Here is a 22,390-nt window from a genome sequence, read left to right as displayed (position 1 = left end):
GTTTATTTTTGAAAAATTCATTCACCAATAGTGGTTAAGTGAAGAAAAACTATCAATAAAAATGATGCCACAAAAAAATAGTAATTGTAGTACAAATACTTTTTAAAAGAAAAAAACATTGAATAAGAAATGAAAAAAAAAAACTTTAATGTTGATAATATTAGTATTAGTGATGATGACAGTAGAAGAGATAATGATGATGATAAATTAATAAAAATAATAGAAGTAGGAGCCATAATAATGAGAATGAAGAAGGTAGTAGTAATAGTGGTAGTAATTAGCTATATTATTGAAAATAATTTAGTGAAAATTTAAAATTCTCACAAAATACAAATAAAATTTTCACAAAACTAATTTTTATTATTATTTAAATAATTTTTTTAATAGAGAGATCGTATTATCCAAAAAAAATTGAAAGTCAAAGTATCTCTCTTTTTTAGATAAAAATTATTTTATCCTTCGTAAAAATAGACAAAAACTATATTGGTGTTTACTCAAAAAAAAAACTTCAGCAAGGCACCACTTGCTGCCTGGACTGGATATAAAAGTGACAAGTAGCACATGTTATAAGAAATAATGTTAATCTTCTGAGACTTCGTTCTAAAATTATTTATTAAAATATTTTTATTTAACTTATAATTATAAGGAATATAAAAATAGATTAGGTGGTCCATTTATTCTGATTTGATTTATAATAAAATAGATCTAAATCTATCTTTAATTTTAAGATTTATACAAGTTAAGATTATTAATAAATTTTATTTTTATAGAAAACATGTAAATTTTAAATTTTCAGTGCATTATTTGTATTAATTAAAGTAACATGCTTAAAAAATTTTATTTATAATAATCTTACTATTTATATAAGATACAAATCAATTAAATCTATAAAATAATTAAAAATACAATTGTATACATTCACTTGAAGATAGGGAAGAATATTTAATCTATATTAATAATTATAAAAAAATGAACAAAATTCTTTTTAAAAGAAACATTTATTAATAATAGGAAAGGATAGACAATACTCTCTATCATCTCATTACTTAATAAGCAACAAATGCACTTTCATTGGGCATAACAACGAAATTGGGAACACTAAAAGTCTACATCCTAGAAAAATGCATCATCACTTATTGAATGACCATTGATATGCTCACTATTAAGTAGAACAAAACAAGAAGGAAAAACGTTATTATATTATTATTTGATCCGTCTATATAAATATATATACATCACATTTTATCAAATCTCTTTACATTCATTCTAGCTAGTTTGATCCACCAAAGTTTGTCTCATCATTTTCTTTTACCTAAGAAAAATGTCTCATCATTTGCTTCCCTCGCCAATAATGAATTTATTATTTTGGAATTTTATTTATTTATTTATTTATTATTATTTAGCCAACATATATATGTCTTAAAGACACAAATTTAAGTTATCAAGTGAAGTAAGTCCAAATGTTTAGGGCAACACTAATCCCATTTTTAGGGCTTGCTGATGATGATGACGGTCCAAGCATTTTCTTATGTAAATGAAAAATGAGAGACAACACAACAAGATATAAGGAGTTTAATTTGGTGGTTAGGGAGGCAAAGAATTTGGTAACTTGGATGTATTTATAGACTTAAGAAAGAATGTAATGTAATCCTAAATCTACAAATTCTTTCTTTTATCGACACAATTAACCCTACCTTTTCTTCTTCTTGTTTTTATAAGTGTTGAGTTTCTTTGGCAAATCCAATGTAAAGAGATAGAGTAGAATTAAATGTAATTTCATTTTATTTTTTTTAAAATAACTATTTGTGTCTTGCAAAGTATATTTATTTTTACTATTTACTATTTTTCTAAGTTGATATATATCCCTAATAAATGTTAGTTTTTCTTTTATTTTTTGTTACTGACAAGTTGATGTAGCATTTTAACATACCAACAATGCTAGGGAACCAACTCTATATAAGCCAAGAATCAGCCAACTGGTAAACTAGAGGTACCGGTGACTTTAACTGGATGATGTTACTGATAGGCACACGGATGTTTTTTTTTTCTTGTAAATTGGATGGTTTTGGATATTATTTCTATGTTTCATGTATTACGCATTAATAAAACATAATTAATTATATGGAACCCGCTAATTAATGATCAAAGGATCTGTTCCGTGATTCTCTCCTATCACTAGCGTATCTTCCTTCATATTTTGAATGTGGTCAACAATAATTTAAAAAACAAATTAAATTATAAATTAATAAAATTAATTAATAATTAATTATGTTGTTCCATTCTTGGCTGATTATTAGTTGGTTCCATATACTTTTCCTTAACATAAATGGTTAATATCACGTGTCAAAATATACTTTAATCACGTAAAATTGGTTAATAATGTATCAGTGACAGTGACAAGTAATATGTTAGGCTGCGTTTGTTTACAGAGACACTGAGATATAAAATTGTGTTTGGCAGAGGAGACATGGATAGAGACAATATGTTTAGAGACACTGAATTAATGTACTTTGTGTCCATCATAATAAAAAAAACACAAATACATTAACAAGGGACACAACTTACTTTTTATTTTTTCTTTCGTTATTCTTGTTAATTTTTCATAATTATATTTTTTATTATTATATTTTTCATCTCAAATTTTTTGAATAAAAAAAAATAAAAACAAATTAAATTTTCATAATTTGTTTTAATTTATCACCAAACAAAATACAATAACACAAAATTTTTCAATGTCTTATCATATGTGCTCTTAGAAACAAACGCCAGTCTTAGGTTAGAGTTACATTATATTCTTTCTTTTAAGTCTATATAAAGGCTTCCCAAGTTGGTTACCAAATTATTTTCGTTGTTTAATCCCAACCAAATAATTAAACTCCTCTTATATCTTCTTGTTTTCTCTCGTTTTTCTTTTACATCAGAAAAATGTTCGGACCATCAACAATCCGTAATTACAAAGGAATCAGCGGTGCTTCAATCGTTTCCTTCAGCACCGACACTTCGAAGTACACAGTCAACTTTGATTGGAAACAAATTGAAACAACAGTGACTGACAATGCCACCGTTGTAGATCAATGGGTTCAAGGCATCAATGTTCTATATCCATCAAATGAATCCGTTATCGTTGGTTTAAATGTTGAACGGTGTGCAAGGAAGAACAGATCCGCAACATTGCATCTTTGCGTTGATACCAAGTGCCTTATCGTTCAACTTTTCTACATTGGCGGATTGCCTCTTTCTCTCAAGAACTTTTTCGTGAACCCTAATTTCTTTTTTGTGGGTATTTTGGTTGCTAAAAATATTTCTAGGATTCGTGATGAGTATGGTGGTCTCAGTTGGGATATTGTTCATGCCGATATTAAGGAACTTGCCATGCAAAAATGGCCCGACCGGTGGAATCAGCTGGGTTTGGAGGATCTATGTAGCGGTGTGCTTGGTTTGAGTATGAAGAAGCCTAAGCTTGTGAGTTTGAGTAATTGGGATGTTAGAGTTTTGAGCATTGAGCAAGTTGAGTATGCATGCATTGATGCCTATGTTTCTTGGAAGGTTGGTCACAAGCTTCTCAAGGATTGTTGATCATGATGATTCATTTTTATGGTTTCTGGTGTTATTGGGTTATTAGTTCTTGTTTATTTAGTTTGTGTTGTTTTTAATCTTACCTACCTAGTTCTGGTTTTTTTTTTTATTTATTTTATAGAACCTAGTTTTGGTTCTTAGTACAAGTCTTTGAATGTTTTATTAGTAGGTTGGTCTTGTTTCTTCTATATGTTACTTCAGGGTTTTATTATGCTAATCTTTTAAATTTTTTTCAGACATCATATTGGTTTTGAAATTATTTTTTGGTATTAGTATTGAGTGTACACATTGATTTAATTCTTACCTATCACATTAGATACAAGACTAAATACTAAATAGCATCATTTTATTTTAATATTTAAACAAAGCAAAAACAAAACTAAAAAAAAAATGTACATAATTTTTTTTAAGTCTTTCTTTAACAGATTACTAACGAAAAAATTTTGACGAAACTGTCTAATTATTGTAAATGGACACTTATTTGCAATCTAATCAAATTTAAAAGATAGACAATTATTTCAGATCAAAGACACTAATTAGTAAAAGGAATTTTGAAGATTAAATTTACCTTAAATAAAAATATTTTTAATAATTTGCTTAGTACATATGCATAATGCATACTTTATATATATACTTATTAACAATTTACTTTGGAGTTAATATTTATGTTGGTCATTGAAGTTGCTCTCGGATTTTATGTCGACTTTTCAATATATTTTATTTATAGACTATTTTAATAAAGGCACTAAATATTTTTTTTTTAAAAAAAACGTTTACATTTGTGATGTTATTGTTGGATATCTTTATTAAATTGGATAATAATTTATTTTTTAATAAGCCAGAATAAAATCGGTTTATTATAGTAATAATAATAAATCCAATTGTCTGTATTATAATTATTAGACTCGATTTGATCCGATCGAATTACACACTCTAATCTAAACTAAATATCGTTAAATTTTTTTATAAAAAGACAAATATATCCCTAACTTTTTGTTTTGCAGTCATTTAAATTCCTAAAAATTTAAAAATACAATTAAATTTCTAAAAAGAATCGATTTATTGCTATTGTTATAAAAAAATCAGTTTTATTCTAATTTCTTAAGAAATTAAAAAATAATCAATTTGTTAATACGTCCAATAATAATACGACACGTAAGCGTTTTTACGGAAGGACGTTTTACAGGTCTTTATGGGAACATCTCCCATTTTATTTAGTCTCCCAAAGTTGATTTCCCTATGACTCACGGTATGTAATTCATGGATTATTTTTCGTTGAATTTTTAAAATGGTATAACAATACCTTGAGAATAAGATATAAAAAATAAAGATAAAAAAATTAATATTTTTATATTTTGTCTAGTAATAAATTAGAATAAATTATAAAAATTTAATTTATTTTTATTTTTTAATTTAAAATATTTGAAAAAAATATAATAAAAATATAAATATAAAAAATTTAAAAAATAATAATAAAAGAAGAATTTAAAAATATGACATTTTTTATTATCAGAATTTGATTTAATGTCTTTAGACACAATATTTATATTTATATCTCATCTATTAAAAGTAATTTTCTATTATTGTATCCTTTGTGTTCCATGCTTCGTAAATTGGCATAACAATGAAATTGGGAACATAAAAGTCCATCCTAAAAAAATGCATCGTTACTTATTAAATGACCATCGATATACTCGTTATTAAGGATTATACTAAGTGTATACTAAAATTAGTCACTAAATCAGTTATCAATATAAAATATATATTAAAATATAAATACATATTAAAAATAAATTAAATTATACATGTATTTATATACAAATACATTAGTAACTTATTTTAGTGTAACATTTTCTCACTAGTTTTTTAGACCAAAACACAAGACAAAAAACGTTCATTGGACTTTCAACTTGATGAATACTCGGTTGCAAATCACATTCATTCTAGCTAGTTTGATCTACCAAACTCTGTCTCATCATTTTCTTTTACATAAAAAAAATGTGTAGATCATCATCAAGGATCCATAGATTTGGCAATAGTACGTAGTAGTAGTAGTAATAATAGTGGTGCTTCCAAATACAAAATCAACTTTGGTGGAAAAGCAATTGAAACAACGGTAACAAACAAAGGCATTGTTGTAGATCAATGGATTGAAGAAATCAACGTTCTTTATATATATGCTGGAAAATCAACCGTAGTTGTTGGATTAGATGTTGAATGGAGGCCAAATTATTCTCGCTACATGAACAACAAATCCGCAACATCGCAACTTTGCATTGATGACAAGTGCCTAATCTTGCAACTCTTCTACATTGACAATTTGACACTTTCTCTCAAGAACTTCCTCATGAACCCTAATTTCACTTTTGTGGGGGTTGAGGTTGGTGATGATATTTCTAAAATTAGAAATGAGTATGATCTCAATTGTGGTGCACATGATCTCAATTGTTTGCTGTTATAGCTCAATTTAATTGGCATTGGACGTTGAAGTATATATGGCAATCAAGTTGGTGTATGATTTAGGGCAAAAATATGAAACAACAATTGAGCTTGTCTTTCATTCATGGATTACATGATCTTCTTCGTGGTTGTGTTGAAGCAGTTTCAATAATATTTTAGACTTCTTTGTATCATTAGATAGGATTCACATATTCATTTAGGATTATCTTTTAAATTTAATTTAGTCATAGCTAATAAATTATTTTTATCTGCTTATCAGTATTTGCAAAGTTAAATATATAACGGATAATATCTCCAAAATTATATATTACTCCAAGTATTTAACTATATATAATAACTAGTACCATTAATCACTCTCAAAACATTAAAGTATTAAACTCTTAATTAACTTAGCCAGCTAGAAGCTAGAACTACTACTCTAGAAGGAACATGACCAACCTACTAATATACAAATTAACAAGCTACCTAAAAAAACAAATAAAACCAACCACCATTTCTCTTCATCACTCCACTAATAATTAATAACTAAGATTAAGAACCACATGAAGTACCTAAACAAGAACTAACCCAACACCACCACAAACTAACACATGCATCATGAACCATTCTTGAGAAGCTTGTGACCAATCTTGTAAGAACTATAGGCATCAATGCATGCATATAAACTCAACTTGTTCAATGCTCAAAACCCTAGATTTCCAATTGCTTTGACGACAAATATATATATATGCAATAGCAAAAACTAATTAAACATGCATCGATCATCAAGATCAAGTAATCAATCATCCATCATGAGAAGCTTGTGACCAATCTTGTAAGAAACATAGGCAACAATGCATCCATACTCAACTTGCTCAACGCTCAAAACCCTAACTTTCCAATTGCTCAAACTCACAAGCTTAGGCTTCTTTATACTCAAACCAACCAGTTGCTTAGCGAGATCCTTCAAATCCGAGAACCGACATTGGCCGAGCCATTTTTGCATGGCAAGCAACTTAATATCAACACGCACACCACTGCAACTGAGACCATACCCATCATTAATCTTAGAAATTTTTTTAGAAACCTCAAACCCCACAAAAAATAAATTAGGATTCATGAGAAAGTTGTTGAGAGAAGGTGGCAAATTGTCAATGTGGAAAAGTTGCAACATGAGGCACTTGTCATCAATGCAAAGATGTAATGTTGCGGATTTGCACCTCGAATATTGAACCGTATCTGGTTTCCATTCAATATCTAAGGCAACGATAACGGATGAATTTGGTGAATATAGAACATTGATGTCTTGAACCCATTGATCTACAATGGTGGCTTGGTCAGTGACTGTGGTTTCAATTTCTTTTCCATCAAATTGGATAGTGTATTTGGAAGTGTCAGGGTTGAATGAAACGCTTGACGCACCGCTAATTCCATTATACTTACGGATTGATGATGTTTCAGACATCTTCCTCGTGTAAATGAAGTGATTAAGAATGAAAATAACTTGGTAACATAAGATGTATTTAACTATTTATAGACTTAAGAGAGAATATAATGTAATTATACATGTAACCCTACGTTTTCTTCTTCTTTCTCTATTTATGACTGAGAACTAAGGCATGGAAAATTGATTCTCTCAATTTTTTTAATAATTGACAGAATAAAATGTCATTTTTTATTATTAATTTTATAAGTGAAACTAAAAATAAATATAAAAGAGATAATAATAAAGATTTATTGATCATACTTTATATTTTTAATTTTTTTTAATCATTAAGAGAATTCATTTCCCAAAAGCATGTATCTTCTTTTAAGTGATTATGTATTTTTCTAAGATGGACTTTTAGGATTTCGATCCCAATTTATTGCAATAATTTATGGTGATAAAAAAATAATATTTATTTTTTTTTATCAAAAATAAGAGATTCAAACTCGTAATCTCTTAAATGAGTATGAGAAAACTATGCCATTTGAATTATAATTCATTGGCTAATAATATTTATTAATTATTATAATAATATATAAATATTAAATAAGACAACTTTTTTTGGTGCGGAGAATCAATGCAATTTTATTTAGGTTAATATTTAAATTCGTTGCTCAAGGATAACCGAATCTTTGAATTGGTCTTTCAAAAATGTTGTTAATTACATTAGTAATGAAAAATACACTCCTAACTTAAATTAACTTTCTTCGTTACGGATAATGACATGACACACAACATGATAATATAATTACATAGCAGATTATTAATATCATATGTCATAAAATAATTATTTATATCTTAATGTAGCAAATTATTATATCAATCAATTATTTCATTACAAATGATATTAATCTATTATGTTATTATTTTATATGATATATTATCATCTAATTGATAAAAAAATTAATTTAACTTATAATTGTATTTTATAAAGACTAATATGAGTACTCATAATTATCAAAATTGAACTAATAATTAATCCGGTCACAGGTTGAATCGGTTAATTCGGTTATGATTAAATAATTATATAAAAATTAATTTTTTATAATAAAATTTTTGTATACAAAATTAAGTTATTTTAATATTTTAATAATTTATTAATTAATTATATTAATCAAATATATGTTGAAAAAGAGTTAATATTAATAAATATTATATAATTATCAATAACAAAAATATGGTATGATTAATAAAAATATTTTTGTTTATCTTTTTAATTTAAAGAATATTTAATAATATTTAATATTTTTAATAATTATGTAAAATTAAAAAATAATTAATTTAAGTGAGTAAACATAAAATAAAAAATTAATTAAATTAAATATAAAATTACTCATTAGAATAAATAGACAAAAGTATAAAGAGATTTTAAATTTTACATAAGTAAAAGAGTTAATAAGATAAAGTTATTAATTAAGATATATTTAATAAGTTATATATAATATATTTATAAAAAAATATCTATACTATAATATCAAAAAACATGGATCCAAGTGGAACTGGGCTTGAATAGGTTTTTCAGAGTGTTAGAGTTATAGTGATTTTTAGAGGGGTGTCGAAAATCATGAAAGAATAATTTAAAAATTATGTATTAACATAAATTTAATGTGAGAATATTTTTGTCAAACAAATTTTTCTTATAGTTATAAGATGAATCGATTTTTTATGGTAGTTTTGTCAATGTCATTTTTAATTATTTTTTAAAAATAAAAATAATATTTTACTCCTTTATAAAAATGAAATTAAAGTAGCATCTTATAAGAAATAATGTTAACATTGAGTGACTTTATTCTAAAATCATTTATTAAAATATCTTTAATTAACTCACAATTATTAGGATCGAAATAAAAATAGATTAGGTGGTCTATTTATTCTTATCTGATCCGGAGCAAAATAGATCTAAATCTATCTTTTATCTAAAATGCATTTAAAAGTACATATTAAGATTATTTATAGAAAAAGTTTTTATAAAAAATATACAAATTTTTTAATATACAAGTTTTTTGTAAGAAACATAGTCATCATCCATGCATCCATACTCAACTTGCTCAATGATAGATTATTTTTAATTTAATTTAAACCTTATATATTTTTCTCTGCTGACCAACATATGTATCCCATAAGTGAAAGATACGGGAGGAAACGATGATAAGCAAAGGTAAACAAATATCTAATAACAAATAAAAACTCCTAAAATAATATTACTCCAAATAGTTTATTATAAATAGGATCATATTATTTACTCTCAAAACATTAAACTATTAAACCATTAAGTAAGTAACATGGAAGGAACAAGACCAACCTATACTACAAACAAAACATTCAAAGACTTTTACTAAACACCTAAACAAGCTAATTAAGATTAATAATAAAAACAAAATCAACAACTACTTTTCTTGATTACTACTTCACTAATAAGTACTACTTTACTAGTAATAACTAATAACTAAAAACATTAAAAACCACATAAAATAACTAAATATACAAGTTCTAATTGAGAAGATTGTGGCCAATCTTGTAAGAAGCATAGGCATCAATGCAACCATACTCAACTTGCTCAATGCTCAAAACCCTATCTTCCCAATTGCTCATACTCACATGCTTAGGCTTCCTCATATTCAAACCCACCAAATCCTTAGCTAGATCTTTCAACCCCGGCCGGCGAAACCGGCCGGGCCATTTCTTCATTGCAAGCTCTCTAATATCCGCATGCCGACCACAATTGAGACCGTACTCATTTCTAAGCTTCGAAATATCATCACCAACCTCAATTCCCACAAAAGTCAAATTAGGGTTCATAAGGAAGTTTTTGAGAGAAAGAGGCAAATTATCAATGTAGAAGAGTTGCAAGATAAGGCACTTATCATCAATGCACAGTTGCAATGTTGCGGATTTGTTGCTCAGATATGAAATCGCATGTGGTCTCCATTCAACGTCTAAGCCGACGACAACGGATGATTTTCCTGCGTATAGAATGTTGATTTCTTGAACCCATTGATCTACAATGGTGGCTTTGTCAGTGACTGTGGTCTCAATTGCTTTTCCATCAAAGTTGATAGTGTATTTGGAAGTGTCAGGGTTGAATAAAACGGTTGTCGCACCACTAATTCCAAGTTTAGGGATTGTTGATGATGATGATGATCCAAACATTTTCTTATGAAAATGAAAAACAAGAGACAACAAGAAGATATATAGGGAGATTGGTGTGGTTAGGGATGAAAATAATTTGGTAACTTGGGATGTATTTATAGACTTAAAAAAGAATGTAATGTATAACCTTAACCCTACCTTTTCTTCTTCTTGTTTTTATGACCGAGATAGAGTGCATGTATGTTCATTTAAGGGATCATGTATTTTTTTAGGTTGGACTCTTATTGTTCCAATTTTCTTTGGTAAACCCAATGCAAAGAGATAGAGTAGAATATGTGTAATTTCATTTTATTTTTTAAAGTAACTATTTTGGTCTAGCAAAGTATATCACTACATGATTTGTCTCGTCTGATCTACAGATATATAATAAATATATCCAAACTTATATTTATTTTTTCTCAAAGACAGATTAAAGTTATTAATTAGTTAATATATGTATATATATATTAAAAAACTTTTATTATTTATTATTTTTAGTAGTCATCACTTTTTAGTTAAGTCAATTTTTTTAGTTAAATATTTTAATAATATATTTTAACTTATACTTTTAAATAAAAAATAATAAAATATTAAATTCTGATCACTATCCAATGTTTTTTTTACAAAAAAGATACAAATTTTAAAGTTGCATTTATTTTATATTTATTAGAATAAAAATAAAAAAATAATTGCTTACAATAATACTTCAAATATATATAAGCTAAACCCATTCAATTATGAAAAGCATAAGTTTATACATTCACTTCAAAAAGTAACATGATTCTAATTGATCTTTTTCACCATCTCTAAACAAAAGAAAGACTTGTACTAAGAACCAAAACAACCAAAATCAAAATTAAGAACATAAGCAAAATCAACCACCATTTTTTCTTCATCACTACTCCAGTAGTAAATACTATTATCATTAATAAGGACAGAAGATAAACCCAATAGCACAAAATAATTAAACATGCATAATCATAATGATCAAGTGATCAATCATCCCTGAGAAGCTTGTGACCAATCTGGTAAGAAACATGGGCATCAACGCATGCATACTCAACTTGTTCAATGCTCAAAACCCTAGCTCCCCAATTACTCAAACTCACAAGCTTAGGCTTCTTCATACTCAAACGAACCAGATCGTTAGCTAGATCCTTCAAACTCGGCGGATCAGCCCATGATGGCCACCAGTGGGAATATCTTTCCAAGGCAAGCTTCTTAATATCGATTAATATTAGGAATATCATTAGCAAACTCAAAACCCGCAAAAAAGAAATTAGGGTTCGTGATAAAGTTCTTGAGAGACACAGGCAAATTGTCAATGTAGAAGAGCTGCACGACAAGGCACTTCTTATCAATGCAAAGATTCAATGTTGCGGATTTGTTTCTTATGGCACACCGTTCAATATCTATGCCAACAACAATGGATGAATTTGTTGCATATAGAGCGTTCATGTCTTCAACCCATTGATCAACAACGGTTGATTTGTCAGTGACTGTGGTTTCAATTGCAGTTCCGCCAAATCTGATGGTGTATTTGGAAGTGTCAGGGTTGTGTTCAATGGTTGAAGCACCGCTAATTCCTCTATAACTTTTGATTGATGGTGATGATGATGACGATCCAGACATTTTCTTGGGTGATTAAGAATGAAAATAAGTTGGTAACTTTGGATGTATTTATTTACTTAAGAAAGAATATAAATATAACTTGGTAACCCTATCCTTTCTTCTTTTCGTTTTAATGCATGCATGTATCTTCATTTAAGTGATCACGTATTTTTCTAGGATGGACTCTTAGGCTTCCGAGTTTATTTGGCAAACCCAATGCAACCAGAGTACTATTAGAATAATCGTTCAAATTTTATTTGGATAAATATTCAAATTCCTTCTTCAAACATAATCTCATTTTCAAATTAGTCTTTCAAAACTTTTGTTAATCACATTAACGATCAAATATATAACTGTAGCTCAAATTATTTTTTTTTCATAGATGATAACATATTACGTGACATAACACATCAATATTACATGTTAAAAAATAATTGTTATGTCATCATCATGTTATGGGTGGCAAAATTTAAAACTTTGTTTTGGAGGAATAAAAAATTTTAAAATGTAATAATATTTATATTAAAATAAAATTTATAAATATAATTACTTTTCAAGCTTGTTATTAATATATAAGTTTGCACATGGTGGTTAAGATTAACAAAGAAACTAAACCTGATTTTGATTAATAAATTAAATTAGTTTTAAATAATAAAATAGATTATTAATCAGTTATAAAATTAATAAATTAATATGAAAAATGAAAATTATTTTTTAAAAATTAATTTGAGTAAGCAACTTTACACACATACTGAAAGCTCTAAAACATTGGCAAGAACAAAAGACGAAGTAGTAATAAATTATTAGGGATAAATATTGTTTTGGTTCCTAACGTTGATGGTTAGAATCGAAATCGTCTCTGATATAATTTTTAATTTAAAATCGTCCTAAACGCTTTATTCTAAGTTTTTGTTTAATTTTTCTGAATATGGTGTTGTTATTTATATAATTGTGCCGATATCAATATTATAGGAGAAAGTACGAGGAAGGCTCGTTGGTAGAGAAAAGTTGTGGATCAACACTCATAAAAAATGGCTCGTATATCCATGCTGATACTTATTGATGTAAGTAATGTTTGAAAATTTTAAACTTAACTTATTGTATATATCGTGCTAATTTTAAATTATGATAACTCATTTTTTTGTATATTTGTAGAAAGCAATTGCGAATATTGAGAGTCGAGATGAATTCTCTAAGCACCTTTTACAAAATGATTCACTAGTACAAATTCTTGGAAAGGAACATCCAGGACGAGTTCATACATTAAATGTTGGATCATGTATCACCCAAATTTTTGGTAACACTGCTACACAACCGTTGGGTTTTAGTGTGCCAACTGAAGAGTATCAAAGGACGATTGCAGGATTAAAAGCTAAGGTAGCAAAAGAGAAGGTGACGAGACATTCGATAGAGAAGCTTTTGGAATATCTAATCCGACAGCAAGGAGACAACTTGCTCGTTGATGTTGCTGCAGAGCTGGATTATTTGGGCAGTACACCAACCTCATCACACGCAAGGCCATTTTTTTCTGACAATTATGACCCGCAACAAAAACAATGACTTTCAGTCAATGTTATTAGAATACTATTGAATTTAAATTGTTTTAGTGTTTTAAGTTTATTTTCTTGAAATTATCGAATTCTACTCTTTATATTGAATGATGCACTTATGATAATCACATTATATATGTTATGTTTTCATATATATAATTTGGTTTGTTATGTTATTTTGTTGTTTTATTTGGTTGAAAGTTCTTTAAATTAACCAGTAACTAATAAATAAAAGTTGAATAAACAGATAGCTATAAAAGAGGCAAAATAATAAAAAAAAAAGTTTAATTACTTTGTTGGTTCCTATAGTTTTCTAAAATTTTTAATTAGGTCCCTATACTTTTTTTTTAATTGAGTCCCTGTACTAATTTTTTTTTCAATTAAGTCTCTCTTAGTAGTAATTGGCTTAATTTTATAGGAGCCAACTAAAAAAAAAAAAGAATTAGTATAAGGACCTAAATAAAAGGAAAAAAAAAGTATAAGGACCCAATTAAAAACAAATTTTGACGCAATGACTCAATTAAAAGAAAAAAAAGTATAGGGACCTAATTAAAAATTTTGCGAAACTATAAGGGCTAATATAGTAATTAAACCTAAAAAAATTAAAACTTTCATGAGAATCCAAAATTTGACGACAGTTTCTAACCACCACAAAACGGCCATCGTTTTCATTTCGCTGCTATTTAGCGGTAGTTTATAAACCGTCACAAAATTAATATACATTTTGTGAATTCCTACGCCAATGGATAAAAATCGCCGGCAAAACTATTTTTTAATTCGCGGTGATTTTTCTAGTTGTTAGTTTAAATCGCCATAAATCGTTTACTTGCAACCTATTTTTCAACGGATATTTAACCACTGTAATATGACTCCATAACTGCTGTCATATGCCGGTAGTGTTGTAGTGGTCGAACATAGGTAGGTGAGTTGGGAGTATATCATCAATTTACTTAAATGAGCTAAATTTTTTTACAAAATTTTTAAAGAAATCATAGTTTTACATTGTCCAAATAAAATTTAATTTCACCTTTATATATTATTATTTTATAAAATATGACATTAATCTTTTTTATTATTATATCATGTGACATGTCATATTGATAAAAATATCATTTAATTTTCAATTATATTTTGTAAGGATTAATATGATTAACAATAAGAATAATTTTATACAATTAGTTTAACTTACCTAAAGTCATCTCCTTAGTCTATGAGCCCAAGTAAAATTATGGTTGAATAATTTTTGCATAGTGTTTGAGTGAGAGTTTTAAAGAGGGTGTCGAAACTTACGAAAGGAGAATTTAGAAATTATTTAACATAATTTTTTAAGAAAATTAACGTAAATTTGATGTTTGAATATTTTTATTAAACAATTTTTTTTATATAGATATAAGATGAATTGATTTTTTTATGATAGTTTTATCAATGACATTTTTAATTATCTTTATAAATAAAAATAATACTTTATTAAGATGATACTAATTGATCTTTTTCACCATCTCTTTGTTCAATAATAATAATTACACATTGAACATCATTCTCTTTATAAAAACACAAATATGATGACAGGGAAGAATAGCTAATCTATATTAATAATTATAACACATTGAAAAATACTCTTTTTAAAAGTATCATATATTATTAATAATAGAAGGAGTAAATGGTGCTCATAGATTATCCACTTTTTAAAGAATTTAGATATTTTAAAGTTTAAATTTTACTTTAGAGAATAAAGTGTGATTTTTTATTTTTGAATAGTTTCTTTTTCATATTTATTATTGACCCTATTTATAAAATCAATAGTAAAAGATCACACTTTACTCTCTAAAGTGAAATTCAAACTTTAGAGGATCCAAATCCCTTTTTAAATTAGTTCTAAAAGATTTATTTTAATTAAATTCATCTTTAAAAAATTTTAAGTTGATTACATTAATATTTTTATCACTTCAATTACTAATGGCATCAGAATTTATTGAGATGTCATGTTAAGTCATATTATACTGATCACAATACATATTTGACAGTTCTAATTGACTGTTAATATATAGTAATTTTATGAAATTAAATTACATTAATTTAAAATTAATTTAATTTTATAAATTTATTATATTAGCAGCTAATTAAAACTATTAAATATATATTATGATGTTATTTAATATATTGCAACAATTGATACTGTGAACAATAAAAATAACAAAAAGACTAGTATGATTAATTTAAAATGTTTGAAAAACGAATTTAATAAAAAAAACTTTCAAAAACTAACTTGAAAAAACGAGTGATTTTTTAAGCGTCATTTGTTTTTGAGAATAGGACAAGACAAAACACTAAGAACAATATACAAAGGCCAGAGACACAAAATTTAGTGTTCTTTTATTTTATTTGGTGATAAAATAAAATAAATTATAAAAATTTAATTTATTTTCATTTTTTTATTCATAAAATTTGAGAAAAAATATAATAACAAAAAATATAATTATAAAAAATTAACAAAAATAATAAGAAAATAAATTGTATTCCTTATTAGTATTTTTATTTCCTTTCCATTAGAATGAATACAAAAACACTAGTTCAATATTTTTAAACATAATATTTTTATTCATATTTTATCTATCAAACACCATTTTGTATCTTTTATATGTATTCCTTTCTTAATGTCATGTAAACAAACGCAACAAATGCACTTTCATTGGTGTACTCCATATCATCTCATTACTTAAGCAACAAATGCACTTTCATTGGGCATAACAACGAAGTTGGGAACACTAAAAGTCCATCCTAAAAAAAAGCACATCATCACTTATTGAATGACCATTGATATGCTCACTATTAATTAGAACAAAACAAGAAGGAAACACGTTAAATTCTTATTTGATCGGTCCATAAATACATCACATTTTATCAAATATCTTCACATTCATCCTACCTAGTTTGAACCACCAAAGTTTGTCTCATCATTTTCTTTTACCTAAGAAAAATGTATAGAACATCATCAAGGATCCATAGATTTGGCATTAGTAGTAGTTGTAATAGTAATAGTGGTGCTTCCAAATACACAATCAACTTTGGTGGAAAAGCAATTGAAACAACAGTTACAAACAAAGCCATCATTGTAGATCAATGGATTGAAGAAATCAATGTTCTTTATGCTGGAAAATCAACCGTAGTAGTTGGTTTAGATGTTGAATGGAGGCCAAATTATTCTCGCTACATGGAAAACAACAAATCCGCAACATTGCAACTTTGCATTGATGACAAATGCCTAATCTTGCAACTCTTCTACATTGACAATTTGACACTTTCTCTCAAGAACTTCCTCATGAACCCTAATTTCACTTTTGTGGGGGTTGAGGTTGGTGATGATATTTCTAAGATTAGAAATGAGTATGATCTCAATTGTGGTGCACATGCCGATATTAGAGAGCTTGCAATGGAAAAATGGCCCGGCCGGTTTCGCCGGCCGGGGTTGAAGGATCTGGCTAAGGATGTGGTTGGTTTGAGTATGAAGAAGCCTAAGCATGTGAGTATGAGTAATTGGGAAGCTAGGGTTTTGAGCATTGAACAAGTTGAGTATGCATGTATTGATGCCTATGCTTCTTACAAGATTGGTCACAAGCTTCTCATGGATGATTAATCACTTGATCATGATGAATCATGTTTAATTAGTTTGTGTTATTGGGTTTTTCTTTATTTTGTGTCCTTGTTAATCTTTTTTGTCATTAGTACTAAGTGCCTAGAGAGCTAGAGTGATGAAGAAACCTAATGATAGTAGTTGTTGCTTGTTTTGATTTAGAAATTAAAGTTTTTGAATCATGTTTCTTGCAATTAGAAGTTTTGTGATTATGATAGTGATTGTGATTTGTTTTTTAGAAAAAAATAGAAAAGAAGAAAAAAAAAGTAAAAACTAAAATTGTTTTGCTTGCATTAATTACAACCAAATATAAAAGTTTTTTTCCATACGAGGATTGCAATAACCTTCAATAAATAAATATGTAAATTACTATAATTTTACCAAAGAAAAATAATATTCTTAGAAGCATTTTTCTCTTCAGATGTCAATTTTTTTTTTAATAATTGCTTTACATATAATAAACCTATTCATGTTACTAATTTCACTAATTAAAGACTAAATAACAAAAAATAATTTATAAATAATAATTTTATATTTTAATTTAATAATTTAGTAAATAATATCTATACTTAGAATTTGAAAAAACCGGCCCAACCTGTTACCAAGTGTGTGTATATATGTGATAGATACCATTTCCACTTTTGTAGAGTTCAAATGTGATTTCCCTTCTATAAAATTAAATATAGTTGAACCGTTTTCAGTGAATCCCAGTAGTTAAATTAAGGGATAAGGCATTCACGTTTTTCTCAATAAGACAAATGAGTAACAGCCACTAGTATATATCCTTTATTTGAGGTACTTCATTAACAAATCAAAGAGGAAAAAGATGGTAAATTATTGATCTATTAAAATATATTTATCTCCTTTTAATGAACATTAACTATATTGTCTTATATTAGGTGGTGATAAACATGCTACTTATATTATTTTTAATTATTTATAAATAGATTTCAAGCTATTAGTATATATTTATTATTCCCTAAGCTTTGCCAACAATTAAAAAAATAAATAAAATTCCAAGTTAATTTTAAATTTTTTTAGTGATCACTTTATTTTTTTTCTTTTTTTTTTCCTTTACCCTTATCATCTCATTCTTGCCAACAATTCTACAAATAGAAAAATCAAATTAATTTTAACTGTTTTAATGATCACTTTATTTTTTTTTTTTTACTTTTTTACCCTTATAATTCTCAAACTTCAAGATCATAATTAAGCTCATTCTTGCACTTTGCACACAAAGAACACTCTTCTTCCTCCCCTCTTTGTTTCTCAAAAATGTCTCTTCTTACATGGCTTAAGGAAGAAAGACTTATTACACCATTTTTCTTCATCTCCACACTAATTTTCCTCATTCTATTAACAAAGTTCCTCCTCACAAACAATTCAAGAAACAAGAAAAAAAGAAAATCCAAAAACAATATAAAAAATCTTCCTCCAAGTCCACCAAAACTTCCCATAATTGGAAACCTCCACCAACTAGGCACAAACCCCCACATTTCTCTTCAAACACTTGCACAAAAATATGGGCCAATAATTCACCTTCAACTAGGTGAAGTCCCAACAGTGGTTGTTTCATCATCTAAGGTTGCAAAAGAAGTGCTTAGAACACATGATCTTGCACTTGCAAGCCGTCCACAACTATATTCAGCTAAGTACCTTTTCTACAATTGCACTAATGTTGTGTTCTCTCCCTATGGTGCTTATTGGAGGCATATTAGAAAGATTTGCATACTTGAGCTTCTAAGTTCCAAAAGGGTACAATCATATAGTTCTGCTAGGGAACAAGAAGTTGCTCGTTTAGTTCAAAGGGTAAGACTATGTATTATTTGAATCATTTTCACATGAATAAGTATATAGAATTATCTTTTAATTAGTTAATATTAGTTAATTTTTTAATATAAAATTACTTTTTTTAATCTTTATTTTTTGAAAATAAAATTTACAATTTTTGAGAGAAATTTAGGATTTATAATTTATAATAAAAGAATAATTTTTTAAAAATTAGTTGATATTAATTAAAAAATAATTAATTTTCTAATTTTGAGTAATTCTTTGAACATTAGAAGTTTTAATATAATATAAATATTTAGTGAAAAAAATTAGAGATATATCTGAAAACTCAGGTGCAGTTGACTTCACGTTAAGTTGATAACTGACAGCCGTTTCATGAAAATTTAGTCAAATCGGTCAAATCATCTTACGATTCTCAACTACTAACTTCACGTGAAATCGACTGCACCTAAATTTTCATAGTATTAGTGTCGATTTGAAATATAATAGGTACTAAATTTAAGGATGCTACTAATTTTACAGTGTCTGTGCATCATAGGTTGCAGAGACTTATCCAAGAGTTTGCAATCTTTCTAAGATGCTTGGACTGTACGCAAACGATATTCTTTGTCGCGTGGCATTCGGAAGAGATTTTTCGGTAGAAGGAGAGTACCAAAGACATGGATTCCAGAAGATGCTTGATGAGTACCAAGAACTACTTGGAGGGTTCAGTGTTGGTGACTTCTTTCCTTCATTGGAGTTCATACATGGCTTAACAGGTGCAAAATCGAGGCTTAAAGAAACTTCTAGAAGATTTGATCAGCTCTTTGATCAGATATTGTATGAACATAAAGCATGTAATAATAATAAGGTGGATGAAGAAAAGGACCTTGTTGATGTTTTGCTTGAAGTTCAGAAGAATGGCTCACATGAAATGCCTCTCACCACTGATAATATCAAAGCAATTATTTTGGTTAGTCATGAAGCCTTATATATAATCATGTTTAGATTCAGTTTAGAACTTAGAAGGATTTTGGATTAGATTTTAAATTGTTTCAACCTGTTTGGCAATCATATTTAGTGAATTTTTTTTAAAAAAAATGATAATACTAAAAATCAAAACTTTATTCTTAGGCTAATTTTATTATCAGAAAAATGTGAAAATAAGATGATATTAAATCTAAGATGAATAAATGAATTTTACGACTTTATATCATTCAATTTTCGAAAAAATTTCTTCTTATGTAGTATTGGTCTACTTTATAATATCATTGTAGTCTTAAACCTTGATTTGAGTTACATTTTAATATAGTTAAGGGTCTTAAACCTTGTGTAATATTGCTCTGCTTTTTCAATTTGAAAATCAAAAACTATGCTTTTGAGAAAATAAAAGAAGAATTGCTCTGTTCTTCTTGAATCAAACACTTTGTAGTAACTTTAACTTACACTCCAAGTTACCCTCTTGATCATCATGGTTTGGATTATTTCTCTCTAAAGTTGAAAATTAATATAATTTTAACTTCATTAACTAATTTTTGTCAATTGTTTTTGGGCGTATCATTGAACTAAAGCATAATATATCACGATCAAACAGAGCAAACACAGAGCAAAAAACAGAGCAAATAAGTGATAACATTTTTACTTTGAATGATTGCAGGACATGTTTGCTGCAGGAACTGATACAACATTCATTACCCTTGATTGGGGAATGACAGAACTTGTAATGAACCCACAAATTATGAAAAGGGCACAAAAAGAAATAAGAGACATCATGGGAGAAAGAAAAGTTATCCTAGAGAGTGATGTTCACCAATTTCACTACATGAAAGCCATAATCAAAGAAGTGTTCCGGCTACATCCTCCGGTGCCGGTTTTAGTCCCGAGAGAATCCATGGAAGACATAGTCCTAGAAGGATTCGAAATCCCGGCAAGAACAAGATTCTTTGTCAATGCTTGGGCTATAGGAAGGGATCCTGAGAGTTGGGAAGATCCTAACGAGTTTAAACCAGAGAGGTTCTTAGGGAGTGATGTTGATTATAAAGGGAATGATTTTGAGTTGATTCCATTTGGAGCAGGGAGAAGAGGGTGTCCAGCGATTGCGTTCGCGGCCGCAGTTATTGAGCTTGGTCTGGCTCGGCTGCTACATAGTTTTGATTGGGAGCTTCCTCATGGTGTTAAAGCTCAAGATTTGGACCTCACTGATGTCTTTGGAATTTCCATGCATAGGAGACAAAATCTTCATGTTGTTGCTAAGCCATATTTTCCATAACACTTTATAGAGTTTAATTAGTATGTTAATTAGTAATTAGTTAGTGTTAAGGAGTTCTTAAGGTGATTTGTAAGTCAATGACTCCCTAGTCAGGTAGCAAAGTCAATTAGAAAAGAAGTGTTACTATGTAAGATCTAAAAGATCAATGAGATTAGTATGATATTGTTAGAAGAATTTAAATTGGATGTTCTGATAGGGAATCGTATATGTTATTTTGGATGTAAAGCATAGTATATTAAAATTAAATTTATATTAAAATATATAAAAAAATGAATTTTTGCAAATTTTATGGTTTGGAATTGAATGAACTTGTAATTCAATGAATTTTCCATTATCTCAAGCGTTGATAATTTTGGTTTTTCTCAAATTCAGTATATAATATACAAGAAGTTAAGAGGCACTATATGAGATAATACTCAATTTGATTTCTGAATTTATATGCAAACTTTAATTTAGTCTCTAAAATTTCAATTATTTTTACTTAGTTCTCAAATTTTGCAAACATAATTCATGTTATTGAAACACTATTGTAGACAGCTAGATGCTACATTAAACTTTGTAAAATGGTGTCGTTTTAATTTTGATGCTCAAATAACCCAAAAACAACATTGTAAATGGTGTTTATTAAAATTTTACCTAATAAAATAAGTGATATGACACCGTTTATAAGCTATTTAAATGTCAAAACTAAAACTACATCATTTTACAAGTTTGAACATGATATTGACTGTCTATACCAGTGCTTCATTAACGTTTTTGTACTGAAAATGGTCTCAGAAACTAATGTGAGATACGGTTATAAAGTTTGGAGACTAAATAGAGGCAATTGAAATTTTAAAGACTAAATTAAGACTTACCTGTAAATTTAAGGACCAAATTGATTATTAAATATATAAAAAATAACAAAGGTTATTATTTTGTAATTGGCA

General features: G+C 27.6%; 5 protein-coding genes across 5 annotated transcripts; 2 read left to right on the top strand and 3 right to left on the bottom strand.

Moving 5' to 3' along the window:
- Positions 1-6,814: 6,814 nt before the first annotated feature.
- LOC130946225 (3'-5' exonuclease-like) lies at positions 6,815-7,480 on the bottom strand. Its single transcript, XM_057874896.1, has one exon. It carries the CDS (start codon positions 7,478-7,480, stop codon positions 6,815-6,817), a length of 666 nt encoding a protein of 221 aa, XP_057730879.1.
- A 2,511-nt stretch (positions 7,481-9,991) lies between these two features.
- LOC130946224 (3'-5' exonuclease-like) lies at positions 9,992-10,651 on the bottom strand. The gene has a single exon (XM_057874895.1). It carries the CDS (start codon positions 10,649-10,651, stop codon positions 9,992-9,994), a length of 660 nt encoding a protein of 219 aa, XP_057730878.1.
- A 974-nt stretch (positions 10,652-11,625) lies between these two features.
- Positions 11,626-12,262, bottom strand: LOC130946223 (uncharacterized). The gene is made up of 2 exons (XM_057874894.1): positions 11,942-12,262; positions 11,626-11,850 (listed from the first exon to the last, which is right to left on the bottom strand). The coding sequence occupies exons 1-2, from the start codon at positions 12,260-12,262 to the stop codon at positions 11,626-11,628; spliced, it is 546 nt and encodes a 181-aa protein (XP_057730877.1).
- A 4,506-nt stretch (positions 12,263-16,768) lies between these two features.
- Positions 16,769-17,425, top strand: LOC130946221 (3'-5' exonuclease-like). Its single transcript, XM_057874892.1, has one exon. The coding sequence runs from the start codon at positions 16,769-16,771 to the stop codon at positions 17,423-17,425; it is 657 nt and encodes a 218-aa protein (XP_057730875.1).
- Positions 17,426-18,642: 1,217 nt separating this feature from the next.
- LOC130943713 (cytochrome P450 71AP13-like) lies at positions 18,643-21,686 on the top strand. The gene is made up of 3 exons (XM_057871716.1): positions 18,643-19,231; positions 19,752-20,165; positions 20,850-21,686. The coding sequence occupies exons 1-3, from the start codon at positions 18,698-18,700 to the stop codon at positions 21,459-21,461; spliced, it is 1,560 nt and encodes a 519-aa protein (XP_057727699.1). The 5' UTR covers positions 18,643-18,697; the 3' UTR covers positions 21,462-21,686.
- The last annotated feature ends 704 nt before the right edge of the window (positions 21,687-22,390 follow it).

Source organism: Arachis stenosperma, chromosome 8 (genome assembly GCF_014773155.1).
Source record: "Arachis stenosperma cultivar V10309 chromosome 8, arast.V10309.gnm1.PFL2, whole genome shotgun sequence".
Lineage (NCBI taxonomy): Eukaryota > Viridiplantae > Streptophyta > Magnoliopsida > Fabales > Fabaceae > Arachis > Arachis stenosperma.
The sequence above is the reverse complement of the archived record's forward strand: the minus strand, read 5'-3'. Positions and strand labels throughout refer to the sequence as shown.